At 38.5% G+C, this 18,135-nt stretch overlaps 2 protein-coding genes and 2 long non-coding RNA genes across 6 annotated transcripts in view; 1 reads left to right on the top strand and 3 right to left on the bottom strand.

Moving 5' to 3' along the window:
• LOC310718594 overlaps positions 1–18,135 on the bottom strand; it is a 202,445-nt gene that overhangs the window by 177,142 nt on the left and 7,168 nt on the right. The gene's annotated exons all lie outside the window — the stretch shown is intronic.
• Positions 477–8,973, bottom strand: ccdc117 (coiled-coil domain containing 117). 3 transcript variants are annotated; one of them, XM_083527468.1, is made up of 6 exons: positions 7,744–8,973; positions 7,339–7,618; positions 6,800–6,850; positions 6,008–6,274; positions 4,958–5,101; positions 477–1,207 (listed from the first exon to the last, which is right to left on the bottom strand). In XM_083527468.1, the coding sequence occupies exons 2-6, from the start codon at positions 7,485–7,487 to the stop codon at positions 985–987; spliced, it is 834 nt and encodes a 277-aa protein (XP_083383594.1). In that variant the 5' UTR covers positions 7,488–7,618; positions 7,744–8,973; the 3' UTR covers positions 477–984. The 3 variants fall into 3 exon arrangements, with proteins under 3 accessions (XP_083383594.1, XP_083383593.1, XP_083383592.1); XM_083527467.1 differs by having other exon boundaries at positions 7,339–7,496; positions 8,781–8,973; XM_083527466.1 differs by having other exon boundaries at positions 7,339–7,496; positions 8,824–8,973.
• tcn2 (transcobalamin II) lies at positions 10,013–17,981 on the top strand. Its single transcript, XM_083527421.1, has 10 exons — positions 10,013–10,110; positions 10,191–10,291; positions 11,417–11,600; positions 12,563–12,732; positions 12,854–13,006; positions 13,094–13,263; positions 14,445–14,619; positions 14,796–14,976; positions 16,556–16,674; positions 17,488–17,981. The coding sequence occupies exons 2-10, from the start codon at positions 10,201–10,203 to the stop codon at positions 17,547–17,549; spliced, it is 1,305 nt and encodes a 434-aa protein (XP_083383547.1). The 5' UTR covers positions 10,013–10,110; positions 10,191–10,200; the 3' UTR covers positions 17,550–17,981.
• LOC310718596 lies at positions 16,584–17,481 on the bottom strand. Its single transcript, XR_014531200.1, has 2 exons — positions 16,864–17,481; positions 16,584–16,722 (listed from the first exon to the last, which is right to left on the bottom strand). It is a non-coding gene; the product is annotated as an uncharacterized lncRNA (long non-coding RNA).

Here is an 18,135-nt window from a genome sequence, read left to right as displayed (position 1 = left end):
GAAATACAGTCTCGATCATATATATGGCTTTCTCATTTATGTTTTTTTTTTTTGGCGAGAACCCGAAGCGGAAATTAAATAATCAGATCACTGGCGCAGTGAAATAAACAGCAACGTTGGCAGTTCACTACATAGTACGCGGTGTTTCCAAATGTATTGGGACACCCGACCTGACTTCTTCCACCGAACGCAAAACAGTAAATAGGGACTAAATGTGGAATAGGAAATACGAAAAGCAGCCACCAATCTTTACGGATGAGGTGTCCACAAACGTTTGTCCGTGCCGCGTATCGTGACGCGAGTATGTAGAGACGTGAATTGTAGTAGCGTGGTCCCAGCAACACGTACGCAATTATCTCGGCGCCGGAAAAACTGCGTCCGGAGCGACAAACGAAGCGTGCGTATGGCGTATGATGCAAGCCGTGCCATCAAAAACTCACATTTCATCTTTGTAGTGCAATACAGAAAGCTCTGCCTTTTTCTTTTGGCAGAAGTGACAAACTCCTAATAGAGTGCTTGTTGAATATTCAAAAACACAGAGTGTTTTATGGTTTTCGAGAAACACGTGCATGCTCACTTGTTTTCTATACAACAATTTTAGCGAAAGGCTGAAACACGCAAGAATTGGACGGTGACTGACTGGAAGAAAGTTCTGACCAAATTCCAAATTTGACACAAGAACTTGTGTAAGATGGAAGAACAGGAGAGAAGCTTAATGGCTTAAATTGTTTTGGAGTAGGGAAAGAATCACTCCAGGAATTATTCCAGGAACCAACATGGCAACCGTTTGATACTTTAACACCATGCAAGTCAAGACTTTTGGAACAAATTGTATACGTAGTTTTTGCATAGAAACAAAAGAAACGTACACGTGTCTCTCAAACACTATAAAAGACTAGGTGTTCCCATACTTTTCACAGGTGCTATAAATCCTCTGATCGAAGCTCGACAGAGAAAGTCAGTTTCACGTTTGCAGGCTTGAGTCTATAGCTCCATGTCCTCTTCTGTGGAGCAGGACGCTGCAGGAGAGCAGGAGAGGGGGCTGAAGCGGTGCTCATCCGGCCCTTTAGGATTGGGGATTGGTGTTGGGGTTTGTCTGCACACCGGCTGCTGTTTACGTTGCTGTCTCTGCAGGGTGTCCTTCAGCTGCTGAGTGAGCGGATCCTCCAGGGGGCGCCACAGCACCAGCTCCATACACGAATGACTCCTGCGAATTTGACAAAGGCATCAGAATTTCTGCAACTCTTCTTTGATTCACACGGCTCACGAATATTTGACTATCACTACAAATGTGTGTGTGTGTGTGTGTGTGTGTGTGTGTGTGTGTGTGTGTGCGCGGTTCTGCTTCACCACTGGTCCTGTCTTCCTTAATGTTACGATTTCACGTTTCTGCAGTCGTTGTAATTGTGTTATCTTATATATAAAATAATCGAAAAAACCAACAGACTGGTCATCTGATCTGCGACACATTTGAGGACAAATGACTGTATGCTATTCGACCACAAAGCTACTGAATCCTGGGATTCTGATTGGTCAGAACATTTCTATAGCAGCAGTCGTCATTTAAAGCCACCTGCAATTCGAATCCAGGCTGATCATTAATACATTGTTATAGAAACGTATGGCCAAATTATACGCTTTAGCACATGAGTATTCGTTGATACGTTAGAAAGACGTTGTGCTGCGGACTCTTTCTGGTTTTTTGGTGACATAATTAACAGTTTATAGCTGCTATAACGGAAATGAGAATTTGTTTCGCAACCAAAAACTCTAGGGTTGCACAATACCGGGAATTTTCAAGACCGGAAGCTTTCCAAGGGAATTAATGGGAATAAACTGGGAATTTACTAAATTACAGGTTCGCCTATAACAGGGAACTTTAACGTATTTCCAAAAATAAATAATCTTGCAGGATAATCACGGTTAAAATTTTACGCGATTTCAGTTGAATTTCTACCTGCATATTCATCAATCACGTGCACACAGCACACACTTACTACAGGGTTACTGAGGCCACGCCCCCCTCCATCACATAAAAAGTCAAAAATTGTATATATTAATAAAACATTTATATTGATGTTTTATATAAACTGTATCATATACAATTTCCCCAAATTTTTTCAAAATCCCGTAAATTCCTGGTATATTACAACTTTCAAAAGTCTCTGGGTGAAGTTCCTATAAAGTTTCCAGAAGTCAAATATAACTCTAAATTTAAATAATGTCTTTTTTTTTTTTTTTTTTACTATTGTATAAGCAAAATAAACTACATTGGGCCAGTAATTTCTTTCCACCGCTGATTATTTTCCCATAACAGCACACCCTTCTGTGTGTTTTATTCCTTTCATAAGAGTTTCAGCATAAAAGCGAGTTGTATGAAAAGCAAAATATGGAGAAACGTTCTGTTGATTTTGTATGTTCTTGGCGTATCCAGTGTGAATGTGAATGAGGTTGATCAAACATTAATTAAATAAATAAAAAAAACAGAATGCAATGATTTGCCAATCTCATAAACCCATATTTAACTCACAATAAAGCAGAGAAACTGATGAAATGTACTAATTTGAGAAAACATGAGGCAGTATGAAATTCGAAGGCCACAACAGGTTTTAAAAACGTTTGGACAAGGCAACAAAAGGCTGTAAAAGTAAGTGTTACTAAAAACGAAACAGTTGGAGAAACATTTCGCAACATGATTTGGGATTAGAAGGAGTATCTTATAGAGGCAGAGTCTCTTAGTCCCTCAGGACTGCAGCACTGCATACTGTCATGATTCTGTGATGGAAATCAATCCATGGGCTCCAGAATTCAATGTCTGTGAACACAGTTTGCATGTCATCCACAAATGCAGGTTAATTCTCTAGCATGCAGAAGAAGAAGGAATGCGTGAACATGATCCAGAAATGCCGCCATCCTCTCTGGGTCAAAGCTCATTTCAAATAGACTGTGGCAAAGTGGAAAACTGTAGTGTGATCAGATCAATCAAAATTGTTATTCCTTTTTGGAGGCCGTGGACACCACATATATATATATCATCCGGCTTATCATCAGTGCTCAGTTCAAAAGCCTGGTATGAGTGTGCATTAGTGCCAATGTAATGGCAGCTTGCATATTTGGAAAGGCTCCATCAATGATAAAAGTTATACACAGGATTTACTTACACGGATTTGTAAAGGCCGTAGTTCAGTGGTCCTGAGCAGAGGTGGCAAAAGTACACACATCCTTTACTTAAGTAGAAGTACAGATACTCATGTTTTAAAATACTCGGGTAAAAGTTGAAGTACAGATTAAACTTTTTTACTCAAGTGAAAGTAAAGAAGTCTTGGCTCTGACATGTACTTAAGTAAAAAGTAGTTTGTGTCGCCATTATGAGGGAAAAACCCACAAAACGCCACCTAGAGGGTTAATTGTGTAAAACATGGCGGATTTGGTGTTTGATTTGAGACTTGGCGCATAAATAAAACAAAAGTTTACTGATTAAAAATATTCTTATCTGGAGTTTAATAATTCATTTTATATCTAAGTAAAGAAAGGACGTCGTGGATAAATGTATTTTTTTCCGAAGGTTTTAATTTCGCCTCTTTTGATATTTATTTATGTATTTCAATTTTTTATAAAAAAAAATGGTAAAAACAGAAATGCTGAATTGATGGCGCGTTAATAACATTTAGTGCCGTTTACAATAATTTTAATTTTATATATATATTAATACAAAACAAATTAAAAATGTTGTTACCTAATGAATGTATCCAGGCTGAAGATCCACATATAGAACACAAGCAGAGAAAAGATGATGATGATCATTAATGTGTCTGTTCTCAGTCATGTTCTCATCACTGACTCCCTCTGTCTCATCCACGTTCACCCCAAACTTCTTACTGCCTTCTGCCCTGCTGATTCTTATCTTCGTAAAGAGTGAGAGTCAGGACTTTATACACCAGCGGATTGAAAAAGACGCGCAGTAACAGGAAATCGGTTGTTCGGCTGAAATCGGCGCAGTGACAAGAAAAAAATAAACATTTCACCAAATCACTGGAGTAAAACTAAAGTAACGAGCCAGTTTTGAAATTGTAAGAAGTAAAAAGTACAGATATTTGTAAAAAAATTTAATGAGTAAAAGTAAAAAGTTGTCTGAAAAATAAATAGTGGAGTAAAGTACTGATACCGAAAAAATCTACTTAAATACAGTAACAAAGTATTTGTACTCCGTTACTTCCCACCCGTGGTCCTGAGTTACTGATCAGAACTTCAGGGTTCGAGCCCCAGCATGGCCAAGCTGCCACAGTTGGGCAATTGATCAAGGCCCCTAACCCTCTCTGCTGCAGGGGTGCTGTATCATGGCTGACCCTACACTCTGAACAGAGCTTTCCAACAAGCTTGGATGTGTGAAGAAAGACTTTCACTGTGCTTTAAAGAATATGTTACAAATAAAGGCAACAAATGCTTCGAACCAGACAATTTCTTTTTCAGGGAAGCCCTTGCATATTTTTAGACAATGCTAAACCACATACTGCATTGCTGAACTGTCCAAAGCGTTCAACAATAGAAACATTCAGTGCATCATAAAATGATAAATACGACAAAGAAGACCCAGGTCTGTTAAACAGCTAAAATCTTGTATCAGACACAAGAGGGACAACATTTATCTCTCAAATCTTCAGTAACTGGTCTTCGCAGTTCAGATACGTACTGTTGTTAAAAGACGACGTGGCGCTATACAGTGGAAAACATTGCCCTGTGCACTTTTTTGACATTAAATACAGCCAGCCGTTAAATACACAATGACCTATTTTCTCAGTTTTTACATTTAATATGTATTGTAGTTTCTTTTGTGAATAAAAAATGGGTTGAGTTTTGCTAAATCATTGCATTATTTTTATTTTTTTTTATCGTGATGTAACAGCATGAATATGGTTCCTGGCCAATCGTCTGTTGTGTGTATTCTGAAGACACTCACACTGATTGTGCTACTGTGTGAGGGAGAATGTCGGCGATGCCGCGCTGTAGCCCCTCCCTTAGGCTGTCAGACAGCACGAGCACGGGTCTGCGCTGAGGTGGCTCTACGTCCAGATCCTCATCACTGTCATCCTCCAGAGTGATTCTGAACATACAAGCATACCCACACACACACACACACACACACACAAACACACACATGCACAAGCACCCTCAGTGTAAAACCCTGTACTCAGCTGGCTGCTAAGTTGCATAGTTATTACACATTATTATAGAATTTTTGTGGACAATTTTTTTTTTTAACTTTTTTAATTTTAAAAATAAAATTAAAGTTTCTTTTAGAGGTGAATCGATGGAATTGTGGAATTTTAGCGATACCAATAAGTTGGCGCGATAATCGATAGTTTCTAAAATGGATACCGGATAAAGAACAAATATAAGTAAAAGTGTTTTATTATTCATTAAAAAAATTTTTATACAGAATCTTAAAAAAGGGCTAAATGAAATAAATATGAATAGATTATATACATTCATAAATATTTGAGAAAATTAAAGACGTATTCAAATAAATAAAAAAAAAAGTAACACTCCAAATATTTCAAAACAATTACATTCAAAATTTATTTAAAAAACGAAAACACAGCATATGGTGTCAGTGATTCACCTCTAGAGGCCGCTCTCGTACTGTATAGCGCAACTAGGAAAAACTATCTGTATACATTTTTTAACTCACTATCCGTGAAAGAATCTGTCGACGCCTGGTTTCTTTCAAGAGGGTTATCTCGGACATGATATACTGTACATGTTGATTTTCTGTGCACACAGATTGATCCAGGGAAGTAAAACTCGTGGGTTCGGCAATAAGGGATGAATCGAGTGTGTGCTAAGAGCTAATTTTCCCATGAATATGTCATCAATAAAACATGTTTTTAACCAATTTATGTTCCCTTGTTCGCTCATAGTTCATGGGTTCTGTCCTCTCCCCATTTCTCCTCGTCTCTCCCACCATCCACAGTCATACCTGCTAAATGATGTACAAATCTTTACTCACCTGTTCTCAATCTCCTGCAGCTTCCTCTGTGCTGCCTCCACCTCCATACAGGAGCCCTCAGAGTCCAGCCTTGGAGGAGGTAACGGGTTTTGATTGTACTGTGTGTTTGGGCATGGCGAGGCAGGGGCTGCTGCAGTGCAGTTCAGAGCTGTGAGGGAACTAGTTGCAGATTCGGCCAACCACCCCAGGTCTGGTCTGGAGTTTGTGGTCTCCAGGGGATCGAGTTCGCCCTCATCCATTAGCTTTTGTCTTTTGGCGCTGCAGCCTCTAAACAGGGTATAAACCAAACAGTCTTTCAGGATCAGAGTTGTGTTGTGTTTAAAAAGCAATATGATGGCATGTACAATAGGTCTGTCTGTCTGGCTCTTTGTCTGTCTGTCTGTGCAGTCTCAGTTGATCAGAAGCTTCTGCTCACGATGCTTCTGAGACCAATCAGAGAGTGGTATAAGGTCAATTTCTGAAAGAACTTTTTGGTTGGATGGATTTGTGATTTCTTTTTCTTTTTAATGCATGGATGGATGGATGGATGCATGATTTGTTTACTATATGGGTGGATAGAAAAGTGATTTAATTCATCGATGGATGAATGGATTAATTTGTGATTTGATGGATTCCAAAGCCCCACCCCAAAATAAATAAAGAGATGGATAAATAAATAAATGGGAAGATTGAGGAATAACGGATGGATGGATGTATGAGTGAATTGTCTGATGGAAGGATGTTCGGATGAATGAGTGATTTAACAGAGGGATGAATTACAAAACCCCGCCCTAAAATAAGCAGCATACGTACTCATCATCTGTCCTTCTTCTGTGCTTCCTCAGACATCTCCTCTCCCAGCTCCTTTAAAACAAACAGAGATGAAAACATCCATGTAAATACAACAGCTTATGGAAATCTGCTTCTAGGCTCAAGAAGCCTACAAATGGCCCAGATTGTGATTTGGACACTGTATGGTCCAGCCTGAAGTCTCTTGTCTAATTCTGTGCTCACAGACCGACACAAGAGATGTTGAATCATCTTTTCTTTAAATCCCATGTTATATCAGAGTTCTATTTGATTTTTGGAGACCAGAGATTTAAGCCTGGCAGTTCTATAAGCAGATCAAATCTCAGGCCTGATGCCAAAAAATTTAATATAAGGGTGAGTGATCAATCATGGTACTAAAAGATGAGCATGAATATACACTAAGGACAAGCGTTTCTTGACACCTGACCATATGGTTTTTGAGTATCCCATCCCTCATAGATGTTCCCCTAGAGTTTGTGGATAGCTGGATGATAAGTGTGTGTGCCAGATCCCGGATTGAGGAAGGATTCGTGAAAACTCACGAGCTGGTCATGGAGCTTCCTGGAAGGTGGAGCGAGGTGCCGGTTTGTCCCTTCGAGATGCTCATGTCAGGAACGCTGAAGTGCTGAAGAGAAGAGTACACGGAGGGGAAATAGCCGATATCCCTGCTCCCTGGACTGGCACTCTGCATCCTGTGGGTCTGTATGTAAACAACAACAATCAATAAAACTCAGTAAATTACAATGATGAATCAGAACCTTGGAAGTCTTAATGGTGTTTGAGATGCACATGCACGTTCTATTCAATTCTATGCGACAAACTCTGTAATGAAGGTAACACTATGAAGATTTACTTTGGCCAAACAAATATATAAATGTCCATACTCTATTTCTTATTTAAAAAACGTTTAATTCTTTAACTAATAGCCTCCTGGTTACAATATAAACTAGAGATCGACCGATTAGTAGTTGATTGCTGGAATCGGCTCTCCGCAAAAATCCACAAAAAAGTTGATCAGCTCTCCGCAAAAATCCATACGGATAGTTTTTCCGGGTTACAGTCCGCCATCATTGCGAAAGCGGCCTCTAGTGGCGAATCACTGCCACCACGTGCTGTTTGTTTTTGCATGCGAGCGCAATATTGATACATTTTATAGTTATATTTATTAATTAATGTATTCATATTACTTAAATTAGCACGTTTTCATGATTCAGTACTTATTGATTGTAATAAAGTTTAGTACTATTTCACATGGAATGCTATGTTTGCACGTTTTTTTTTTTTTTTTATCCAGTATGTATTTGTACAAACTATCGGTTGATTAATAGATTATTGTCGAGTACTATTTGACCAAGCTATCGGAAAATAGGTCCAGCTCTAATATAAACTTATAAATAAATCACAAATTTATTTGATTTACGCAATTTATTAATTTGCTTCTTTTTTATTATAAAAAAAATAAAATTAATAATAATAATAATAATAATAATAATAATAATAATAATAATAATAATTAAACGGACATTAAAGTACCGCGATATGATATATTTGGTCATATCACACTATACTTTACTACACTGTGATCATGAGCAAGCGACAAAATACACCCCTTACACTTATAGTAAGATTAAACGCAGATTATTTTACCTATAATAATTATTATATTATTAAATAAACACCATTTAGATACATAAATGCGTCTAAATACGTCTACTTAAACTAATACTGTTATCGTTCCTGTCAATCACTCTCACGGTTTCTGCAGTACAACCCCTTGAACGCACCAAATGCCAAATAAGTGCTCCCTCCCTCCGATTGGTACCCATTTAGGGCGCGAATCGCGTTCTATTCCAGCGCTATCTAGTGCACTACGCTTAAGAGGGTGTCGCTAAATGAAACGCAGCCGCCCATCAAGATGGAACTATTTTGGGCCAAACGCAAGCTATAAAGTTTTACAGGCTTTCGACGAGTTACAGTTACTCACAGACGATGCAGCACGAACCGCGGAATACTGCGTAAACACTCACCCGAGGGAGCGAGCGCAGAAATAAACTAGTAACGGTGACACGAATCTGGAGCTAGCAACTTCCACACTGACAAAACACACACGAGAACTGGAGAATACGCGATACCTTTCTGAAAAACGAGAACCTCCTGGGATTTGTAGTGCACTTCGCCTTAAGATTTGTAGTCCACTTCCGGGTGTCGTTGAAAAGAAATCCAACAGATCATTAATTTTTTATTTGTTCATATGATAATAGTATAAATATATATATTAGGCCATATAGATAATTATATAAATATGTATATATTTCATTTGCTTTTTTTTAAGTGCTTGGCATTTCAAGAACCGTTAAAAGAAAATAAAAGTCCGGACATCCGGAATCAACTTCCGGGTTTAATCGCCGTTTAGCACTTAAACTTTTTTATTCACTTAGAAAAAGTTATTTTTTTTCGTAAGTGATCTATATATAAGAAAAATAGCGTATTAGCGCCTAATATCGAAAATTAAACATCGAAAATAAATACTGAAGCGATAGAAATTTTTATCACTTTTGTAGTCCACTTCCGGGTACGTTGTGGCGCATTTTTAACGTTACCCCACAAAATAAAGTTTTTTTAAAAACTATTACATTAATTATAACACTAATCATAGCATTAATTATATATATATATATTTTACTTGAATAACTAAGTGAATTAATTAGTATAGTAATTGTTCATGACGTACCGGAAGTGGAATACTTTTTTTTAAATGCGTAAAATCATTTATTTTCCATACCGCCAGAGGGCGCATATTTCGTATTTGTGTTTATTTTATTTTTATTGCAAACAAGAAATCAACTATATAGTTGATTTCTTGTTTGCAATAAAAATAAAATAAACACAAATACGAAATATGCGCCCGCATAAAAATAAAATAAACACAAATACGAAATATGCGCCCTCTGGCGGTATGGAAAATAAATGATTTTACGCATTTAAAAAAAAGTATTCCACTTCCGGTACGTCATGAACAATTACTATACTAATTAATTCACTTAGTTATTCAAGTAAAATTTCTTTTGAACACACTCAATAATAAGTTTTTATGGGTTTATATATTAAATTAGTTTCTTTCCTTAAATTAGATCGCTTTGAAATTTATTAACAGCATTATATCAGACCCAACACCTCATTTGCATATCAGGTGACTTTAGCCCCGTCCCTTGCGTTTATATTTTGTCACGTGACGAGTGGGACAGTAACTTTATTGCACGGTGTAATTAAGGTGTTTTGTCCATCCAGAGCACTTTATAATCCCTGGTTTAAAAGTAGGGTTTAAACTTATTCAGTATGTTATGATACAGTCTGACTGACTGCAGTGAAAATTATTATTTCTTTTATTTTGTAGGTCAACCAGGATGACGATAAAGATGATGATGATGAAGATGATGATGATGATGATGTGCATTACAGCTGTTTTGTTTGATCTGACTGCAGCAGATACATGCGGTGAGTATTATTATTATTATTATTATTATTATTATTATTATTATTATTATTATTATTATTATTATTATTATTAAATTTCTTCTCTTCTATTATACCTATATGCATGGTATATTTCTGTTTTTTTCTATTTTCTATTTATATGCATTTTATACTTCAGTAAAGTTCTTTTAACGTTCAATTAACTATATTATAATAACTAGATCAATCAGACCTTTTATCAAAATAACCTTTTTTGCATGATTTATTTACTAATAAATAATTTCTAGTTACTTATTAAATACAATTTTGTATTTTTTTTTCGGGGAGTTTTTCTTTATTTACACGTTGATTCTTTCTTCTTTTGGTCCCACTGAGTTCATTGATTCTGGGAAAAATCAGAATTTCATCATCGTGGACATTTTTCTTTGTACTTTGCTCTCCGAGTTTATTTAGTGTGTGTGTGTGTGTGTGTGTGTGTGTGTGTGTGTGTGTGTGTGTGTGTGTGTGTGTGTGTGCGTGCGTGCAGAGGCAGCATTACATGTACAAGGGTTAAAACATGTGGGTGCCATGAACTCTGGTATTTTGCCTTTTTATTTGTGATTCATTGCAAAATCCTGACACCCGAATCAACTGTATTTCAGCTCAGTTTGTTCTGCCGAAAAACATCTGATAAAACATGCTGAAATAATGGAATAGCAGGAAAGATGACCTCTGAAAAGAGAGAGCTCAAATGAAGTGGACAAATTAGTTTTAATCTTTTGAACAAAAATGACAGAAAAATGATAAAACCACACATTTTTTCCCTGTTGTGTGTGCAGGAAGTTACAGCTCTACCTCTGCCATGTTAATCTGTATTCTATGTGACTCTCAGGACACGTCTCGGTCTCGGACAAGTCATATTCACGTATCAGCGGCGGTGCTGAGAGAACGAGCTCGAGAAACGGTTTAGAGTGAAGAAATCGAGCTACATATCAAATATTGGTCACAAATTATTGATTAGTTTCTAAATAATAATAAAAACTGTAATAATTAATGTAATGTGTGTGTGTGTGTGTGTGTGTGTGTGTGTGTGTGTGTGTACAGTTAATTTAATGGAATGAGTTTATTTATTTATATATTTATTTATTTCATTTGTTTTTGCCACAGACTCTGATCATCACGCTCTCTTGCTCAGACTGAATCAGGATCTGCTGCGCTCCACTGAAAATCAGGAGTCTCTTCCCAACCCGAGTATACACATTGCCCTACGCCTCTCCCCCCAACACAACCTGGTCAAAGAGACCCAGTACCTCAACCAGCTCAAAACCAAGTTCCACAAAGACATTCAGAGGTACTGAACTTCTTGTTTCTCGGTGCATTCAGTGAATGTGTGAGTATGAGTGTATGATGGAGTGACCTTCCACTCTGGGTGCCTTCCCCCCTCATCATGGATGTTTTACAGTTCTTGGTCACCTCTCTTACCTTCTCCCTTGATTGCTCATTATGACTGAAAGACCAGTTTTAAAAACAGAGCTGGTTGATTCAATTTCTTCTTCTGTTTGAGAATTATAAGGAGCTGTGCTCCTGGGATCAATCCTGTTTATGGGCTCTACTTCAGGTTCTTGCCTGCGTTTTCAGCAGTAGGAACCTTATATAGACAGGTGTGTTCCCCAGGTGGACTTCAAGCAACATCTCAGAGGTGATCGAGAGATCAGGATGCTCCTGAGATACTGATGGTGATGGGATTGTGGGGAATCGGGAAAGAGGACATTGGAGGCGTCTGGAAAACTTGTCTGAAAAATGTCCTTTATTGATCATTTTAGTTTGTGTTTTAGTGGCATTGCACAAACACACACACACACACACGCACAGTGGCCTTTCTTTTTCTTGAGGTTCTTGTCTATCTCTTTGTTTTTTTCATCCCTGAAAGACAGAACACTCATTCTCAAAAGCCAGCACAGGTATGCATTCCTGACTGCTCACTACTCCTGACTCCGCCCTCTATTTACAATAACACCCCGCCCACCCCCACCCCGCTTCCACCCTCTTTCAGTTTCTTTCTTTTTGATCCATTTGAAGTTGATGTCAAAAAGAAATGTTGACGATTTTCACACAGAGCTGCAACATGATTAACAAAATGTGTGGAGAAAAATATATGAAAAATTCTTTCTGACTGCAGAAGTTTTCCAATCAGAAATTATCTCCAATTCAGCATTACTCCTTGAAGTTCATTCATTCATCGTCATGCTTCAAATCACGAAATTACACTCCTTCTGTAAACCAGAGTTACTTTCGTATATCTCTTTCCATCAGCACTCTGGACAAACGCCAGCCTGTGTTGGGCCGTCTCGCCCTCTACGTCATGGCCTTAAAAGCTTCCTGTAATGACCTCAGCAGCGTTTCTCTGTTTACGGATGAGAAGAGCGAACCTCTGCTAACACACCTCAAGAAACAAATGGAAGTGGAGAAGGACCACATTGCGTGTGAGTTGTTTCTCACGCGTTCTCTCTCTTTTGCTTCCTTGTGTCTTCTTCTTTCATTTCTATGCAAACTTGAAAGTGATTAAATGCGGTTCTGTTTGTGATCTTTGTATTTTCCTTTCAGTTGCCCATCGTCCCCTGACCAACTACTACCAGTACTCTTTGGGAATTCTGGCTCTGTGTGTGAGCGGAGTGAGATTGAACCCTCATGTCAGTCACAAGCTCGCCCACGCTGCCCTGCACAACCAGTTTAAACACGATGACACCGTAAGTGTGGGTGAGTTCATATTTTTCTAATTTTTCGATTTATTCATTTGGATGAAAAAGAGTGTTTGAATGTGAGACACTCTCTCACCGTCCTCAGACACCCTTGCGATGGCTGGCATGGCTCTGCAGTGTCTGAAAGAAGGTGAAACCCAGGTTAAAAACAAGGATTTGGAGCAGGCGCTGACCACCATCAAGCAGAAGCTTCTGGAATCTCAGCGAGCCGATGGCCACTTGGGCAATGAGTTCAGTACCGGCCTTGCTGTGCAGGTAAAACTTAGGCTCATATGGGGTCTGGATGTTGTCTGAACAATATATATCCAACCTACAGAAGTGTCAATGATGGAGGTGTGAGATTGTGATGGAGATGTCACTTTTGTGCTTTGTTCATCCCCTTTAAGGAGGTGTGGCCTTGGTTCCTTTCTGGCCCAGTAAGGGAGGTCTGGATATTGTTTGTCAATTGCATAAAAAGTGGTGTGGCCTCTGAGATTGTCCGTCCCACTGAAGAAGGTGTGGCCTCTGCACTTCTTTATCACAGTGATGTAGATGGGGCATTTGTGTCTGTCTGTCCCAGTGAAGAAGTTGTGGCTTATGTATCTTTTAATCCCAATGAAAGTGTTGGTCTGTCCTAGAGATAAAATGGTGTGGCCCCCTATATCTGTCAGCCCCAGTTAATTAGATGTGGTCTCTATTCCTTCAATTGACAAGCAATAACCAATTATTACTGACAACTAAGCAGGAAAAAAACAAAGAAACCCTTTAAAATCTTATTCAGGAAAAATGGTCTCCTCAACTTTTGGCTTTCTCAGAGTTAAAGAAATCAAGTGACATGCAACCATCAAGAGGTCGACCGATAAATTCTTTCTGCCAATTAAGCGGCACTGATTGTTGATTGCTGGAACTATCGACTATCGTCAAAAATCCTGACCGATTGTTTTTCCGGTTTGCTGTCATTACAAGAGCGGCCCCTAGAGGTGAATCACTGACGCCACATGCGTTTTTGTTTTTACACGAGACTGTGTGCTGCACGGAGAGCGCTGTATTTGTTATATAATCGTATTTATTAATTAATATATTCATATTCATTTAATTCAGCACATTTGCTTGATTAAATTTTTTTATTTTTTATGTTTGTAATAAAGTTCTGTACTTTTTTACATGGAGTGTTAGTTTTTTTATTTAGTATACTTAAAAACTATCGGTTGATTAATCGATTATCAAGTATGATCCAACCTAGCTATAGGTAAAATCTGCTATCAGTCGATCTATAATTAAATTTAGGGCTCCCAGCACATGGAAATTTTTGAATCTAGCCTCTGTATCTCAGAGATGATGAAGAAGTAGTGTGACGTGCGAAGAAGTAGTGTGAAGTTTAATGCTGTAAGAACCAAGAATTTGTGGTAAGCCACAGAGTTACAGTTACCTCTATTTGCACCATTTCTTTGTTACAGGCTCTACTGGCGATGGGCAACAATGTAGACGAGTGCGGTACATCAATGACGGCTTTACGTTCCGATGCCAGAAAAGGTTCCTACCACAACGCCATGGCGATCTCTCAAACCCTGCCTGCTCTCCAGCAGCGCTCGTATCTCCATCTAAAGAACAAGGAATGTCTCGACGAGAGCGGTTTGTAGAGCCAATACACTCATGATTCATCAACCACAAAGTAACAGTGAATGAAAATTAATGTATGAAATTATTTTTTTTTTGACATTTTTGGCCACACATGTTTCCCAGACAGACCTTTTCCTTCAAATCGTAGCTTTGCCATGCTCTTGTCGCAAAACCCTTTTCTTTCACAGACTCTCTCGTTCTGGAGCCCGTCAAAGTTGTCCTGTCGACCCTGCCGGATATTCATGTACAGGTAAACTTGGAGGTGGTGAAAGCAGATGGGTCGTCCTCCAATTTTCAGGTCAACGTTCCCAGCGGCTCCTCTCTGTTTGAGAGTCTCACACTGCTTCAGCGCCAGCAGACGGACTTCAAGTCAGTCTCTTTTTTTTCTGCCTGCTCAAACACAAAAAGAAACAAAAAGGCTCAAAGGAAATTGTAAAAATATTAAACAAAATACAAATTGTACTCAGTGAACACTAAACACAAATATTCTTTAATATTTGAGAAATAAACTCATATTACTTGATAAACCATAAAAAAATACAGAGTGAATTATAATGGACTTTATGCACAATTTCCTTTTTTCATTCATTTTTCACACAAGGCTTGCAAGGATGTTTAGTTCATGACATTGAGTTTGCTGGCATCAGTGAGGCTAATTGTGGAAAAATGGCTTCAATTTGCTAGAAAGCATAAAGATTGGACTCTGAGTCCAGATTTACCCTTTTCCAGAGTGATGGGGACATCAGGGTAAGAAGAGAGGCAGATGAACTGATGCAACAACCATGCCTAGTGCCTACTGTACAAGCCTGTGGGGGCAGTGCTATGATCTGGGGTCGCTGCAGTGGGTCAGGTCTTAGTTCAGCAACGCCCAAATGAGGTCAGCTGACTACCTGAATATATTGAATGACCAGGTTATTCTATCAATGGATTTTTTCTTCCCTGATGGCTCAGGCAGAAGATGACAACACCAGGATTCATCTGGTTCAAGTTGCGAAAGAATGGTTCAGGGAGCATGAGATGTCATTTTCACACATGGATTGGCCACCACAGAGTCCAGAACTTAACCCCATTGAGAGTCTTTGGGATGTGCTGGAGAAGACCTTGTGCAGAGGTCCGACTTTCCCATCATCAATACAAGATCTTGGTGAAAATTTACTGCACCTGTAGATGGGAAAAAATGTTGTGACATTGCACAAGCTTATCGAAACGATGCCAAAGTGAATTCTTGCCGAAATCAAAGCTAAAGGAGGTCCAACGAAATATTTCGTTTGTGACTTTTTTTTTTGGACAGTCAGTGTGTGTGTATATATATATATATATATATATATATATAACAAGCCAGCCTATACACTATATAGACAAAAGTACTGTGTGATTTCTCCAGCCATTCGACTTTTCCCACAAACTGTTAGCCCAAAGTTAAAGGCACACAACTGTATAGGACGTGTTTGGATGTAGCAAGGGCATGTAATTTTACTACATTTTAGCTAAACTTGTTGGTAATTCCAGTCAAGCAACACTTGGTTGTTGTTCCTTTTTGCTTTTATGGAGAATCCTGAGGTAAAAGTGCTTCAAATTACTATGAATTGACTACTGTGCTAAGAATTATGCAATTCCAATGCAAAAAAAATGAAGCATGTGACTAGGAAAGAGATTCTGTGGCTAAGGTACAGTGAGATTCTAACAGACACAGTTTTTGATATCATGGATGATTTTTAAAGCCAATGGCTGAACAGATTTAGAAATCCCTTTCTATTTTTAATCAGAAAATATAGATATTAGTAAAGAGAAAGTAAAATAATGAACAGTAGTTGTGGAGATTTCAGCTAATGCTTTGCTATAGTTGTGTGTTGATTCGATCGGCTGGGTGGGAAACTGGAGGTCGTATTATGTATGCATGTGCGGAGGTTCCTTCTATTTGGTTTGACGGAGTTTTATTCTGCCGCAGGTTTGAGAAGGAGGACAGTCTGTGGGGACCGTTCCTTAGTGTGGTGAACGGAGAACAGGCTCGTCAGAGCGACCGGAGATACTGGCATATTGCTTCAGACGGAAAAGGTCTAAGTCAGGGTAAGACAGTTTTGTATTACCAGCTTTGTGAGGACCCTTTTGTTGATCCTGTTAATGCAGATAAATAATGAAACCCTGGCATTACTTTCATATCCAGAAGGAAATCATTTTGGCTCATGAAGACCTGCCAAATGTCATGAGGTTCCTAATACTATCATTGCACCCCACTAAGGGACATTTGGTCCCCACTAAGATATAAAGATACACACACCATGATACACAGATCAGGCATAACATTGATATTATAAAATTATGAGAGGTAAAGTGAAGAACACTGATCTCTTCATCATGGCACCTGTTAGTGGGTGGATTTATTTATTAGGCAGCAAGTAAACATTTTGTCCTCAAAGTTGATGTTAGAAGCAGGAAAAATGGGCGAGTGTAAGGATTTGAGTGAGTTTGACAAATTGTGGCGTCTAGACGTCTGGGTCGGAGCGTCTCCAAAACTGCAGCTCTTGTGAGATGTTCCTGGTCCGCAGTGGTCAGAATCTATCAGAAGTGCTCCAATGAAGGAACAGTGGTGAACCGATGACAGCGTCACGGCCGGCCGAGGAACATCGATGAGCTCCTGTGGTACAAACTGCTGAAGAAGTTCATGATGGTAATGCTCGACAGGTCAGAACTGTTTTAGCAGCAAAAGACACACAATATTAGACAGGTGGTCATAGTGTTATGCCTGATTGGTGTATGTTTCCATATTTCCAGAATACTCATAATATGAAACTGGTTTATAATGTACAAACCTTTAGAGGCCCTCTGGAGGCACCTGCTTTGTACTTTCATTTCTTCAACTCTTCTACTTTTTCCTTTCAGGCATAAAGGACTATAAGATTGAAGCAGCTCAGAAGATCACCATCAAGAATACCGCCTACTGATCTTCCGCCAAAAACAAGACAAGGGAATGCTACAGAATAAGATTGTTAACCTTTTAGTGCTCATACATTTTATTAGTGGAGGTTTTTTTCAACAGTTGTTTCTGTTCTATTAATTTAATGGGTCAAGCAGCATTTCAAGAGTTCTGATATTCAGTATAACAGTATAACTGGGGCATTTCAGCCTGTGCATCATGCCATTTATCTGCCTTCATTATGTAAAATTATGACAATCTTTTGTTACACAGATTGTTACTACCCTTATTACAATCTCTTCGTCAGTTAACGTTACCATGTGGTTTCTTTGGGAAGTCATTTAGTAATTTTTCCTCAGGAAGAAATTAACAAAATAATTAACTGTGTTGTGTTACTCGATAATAAAAATTTTTTTTCTTGTTTGCAAGATTTTTGAATAAAAATAATATCACACTCGCAGTCATACTGAGCACTTCTGTCAATATTTCTATCCTTTTCCTCTCTTAAATTCCTTTCAGTTTATTTATGGGTCTGCTAAAGGACACTTAGACACAAGTGAATTCCTTTTCAATGTTTTGACATTGAAGAAATATTGACAAAATATACAATTGAA

The sequence above is a fragment of the Silurus aristotelis genome (assembly GCF_946808225.1).
Source record: "Silurus aristotelis genome assembly, chromosome: 23".
Lineage (NCBI taxonomy): Eukaryota > Metazoa > Chordata > Actinopteri > Siluriformes > Siluridae > Silurus > Silurus aristotelis.
Note: the sequence above shows the minus strand (reverse complement) of the source record. Positions and strands in the feature narration are given on the sequence as shown.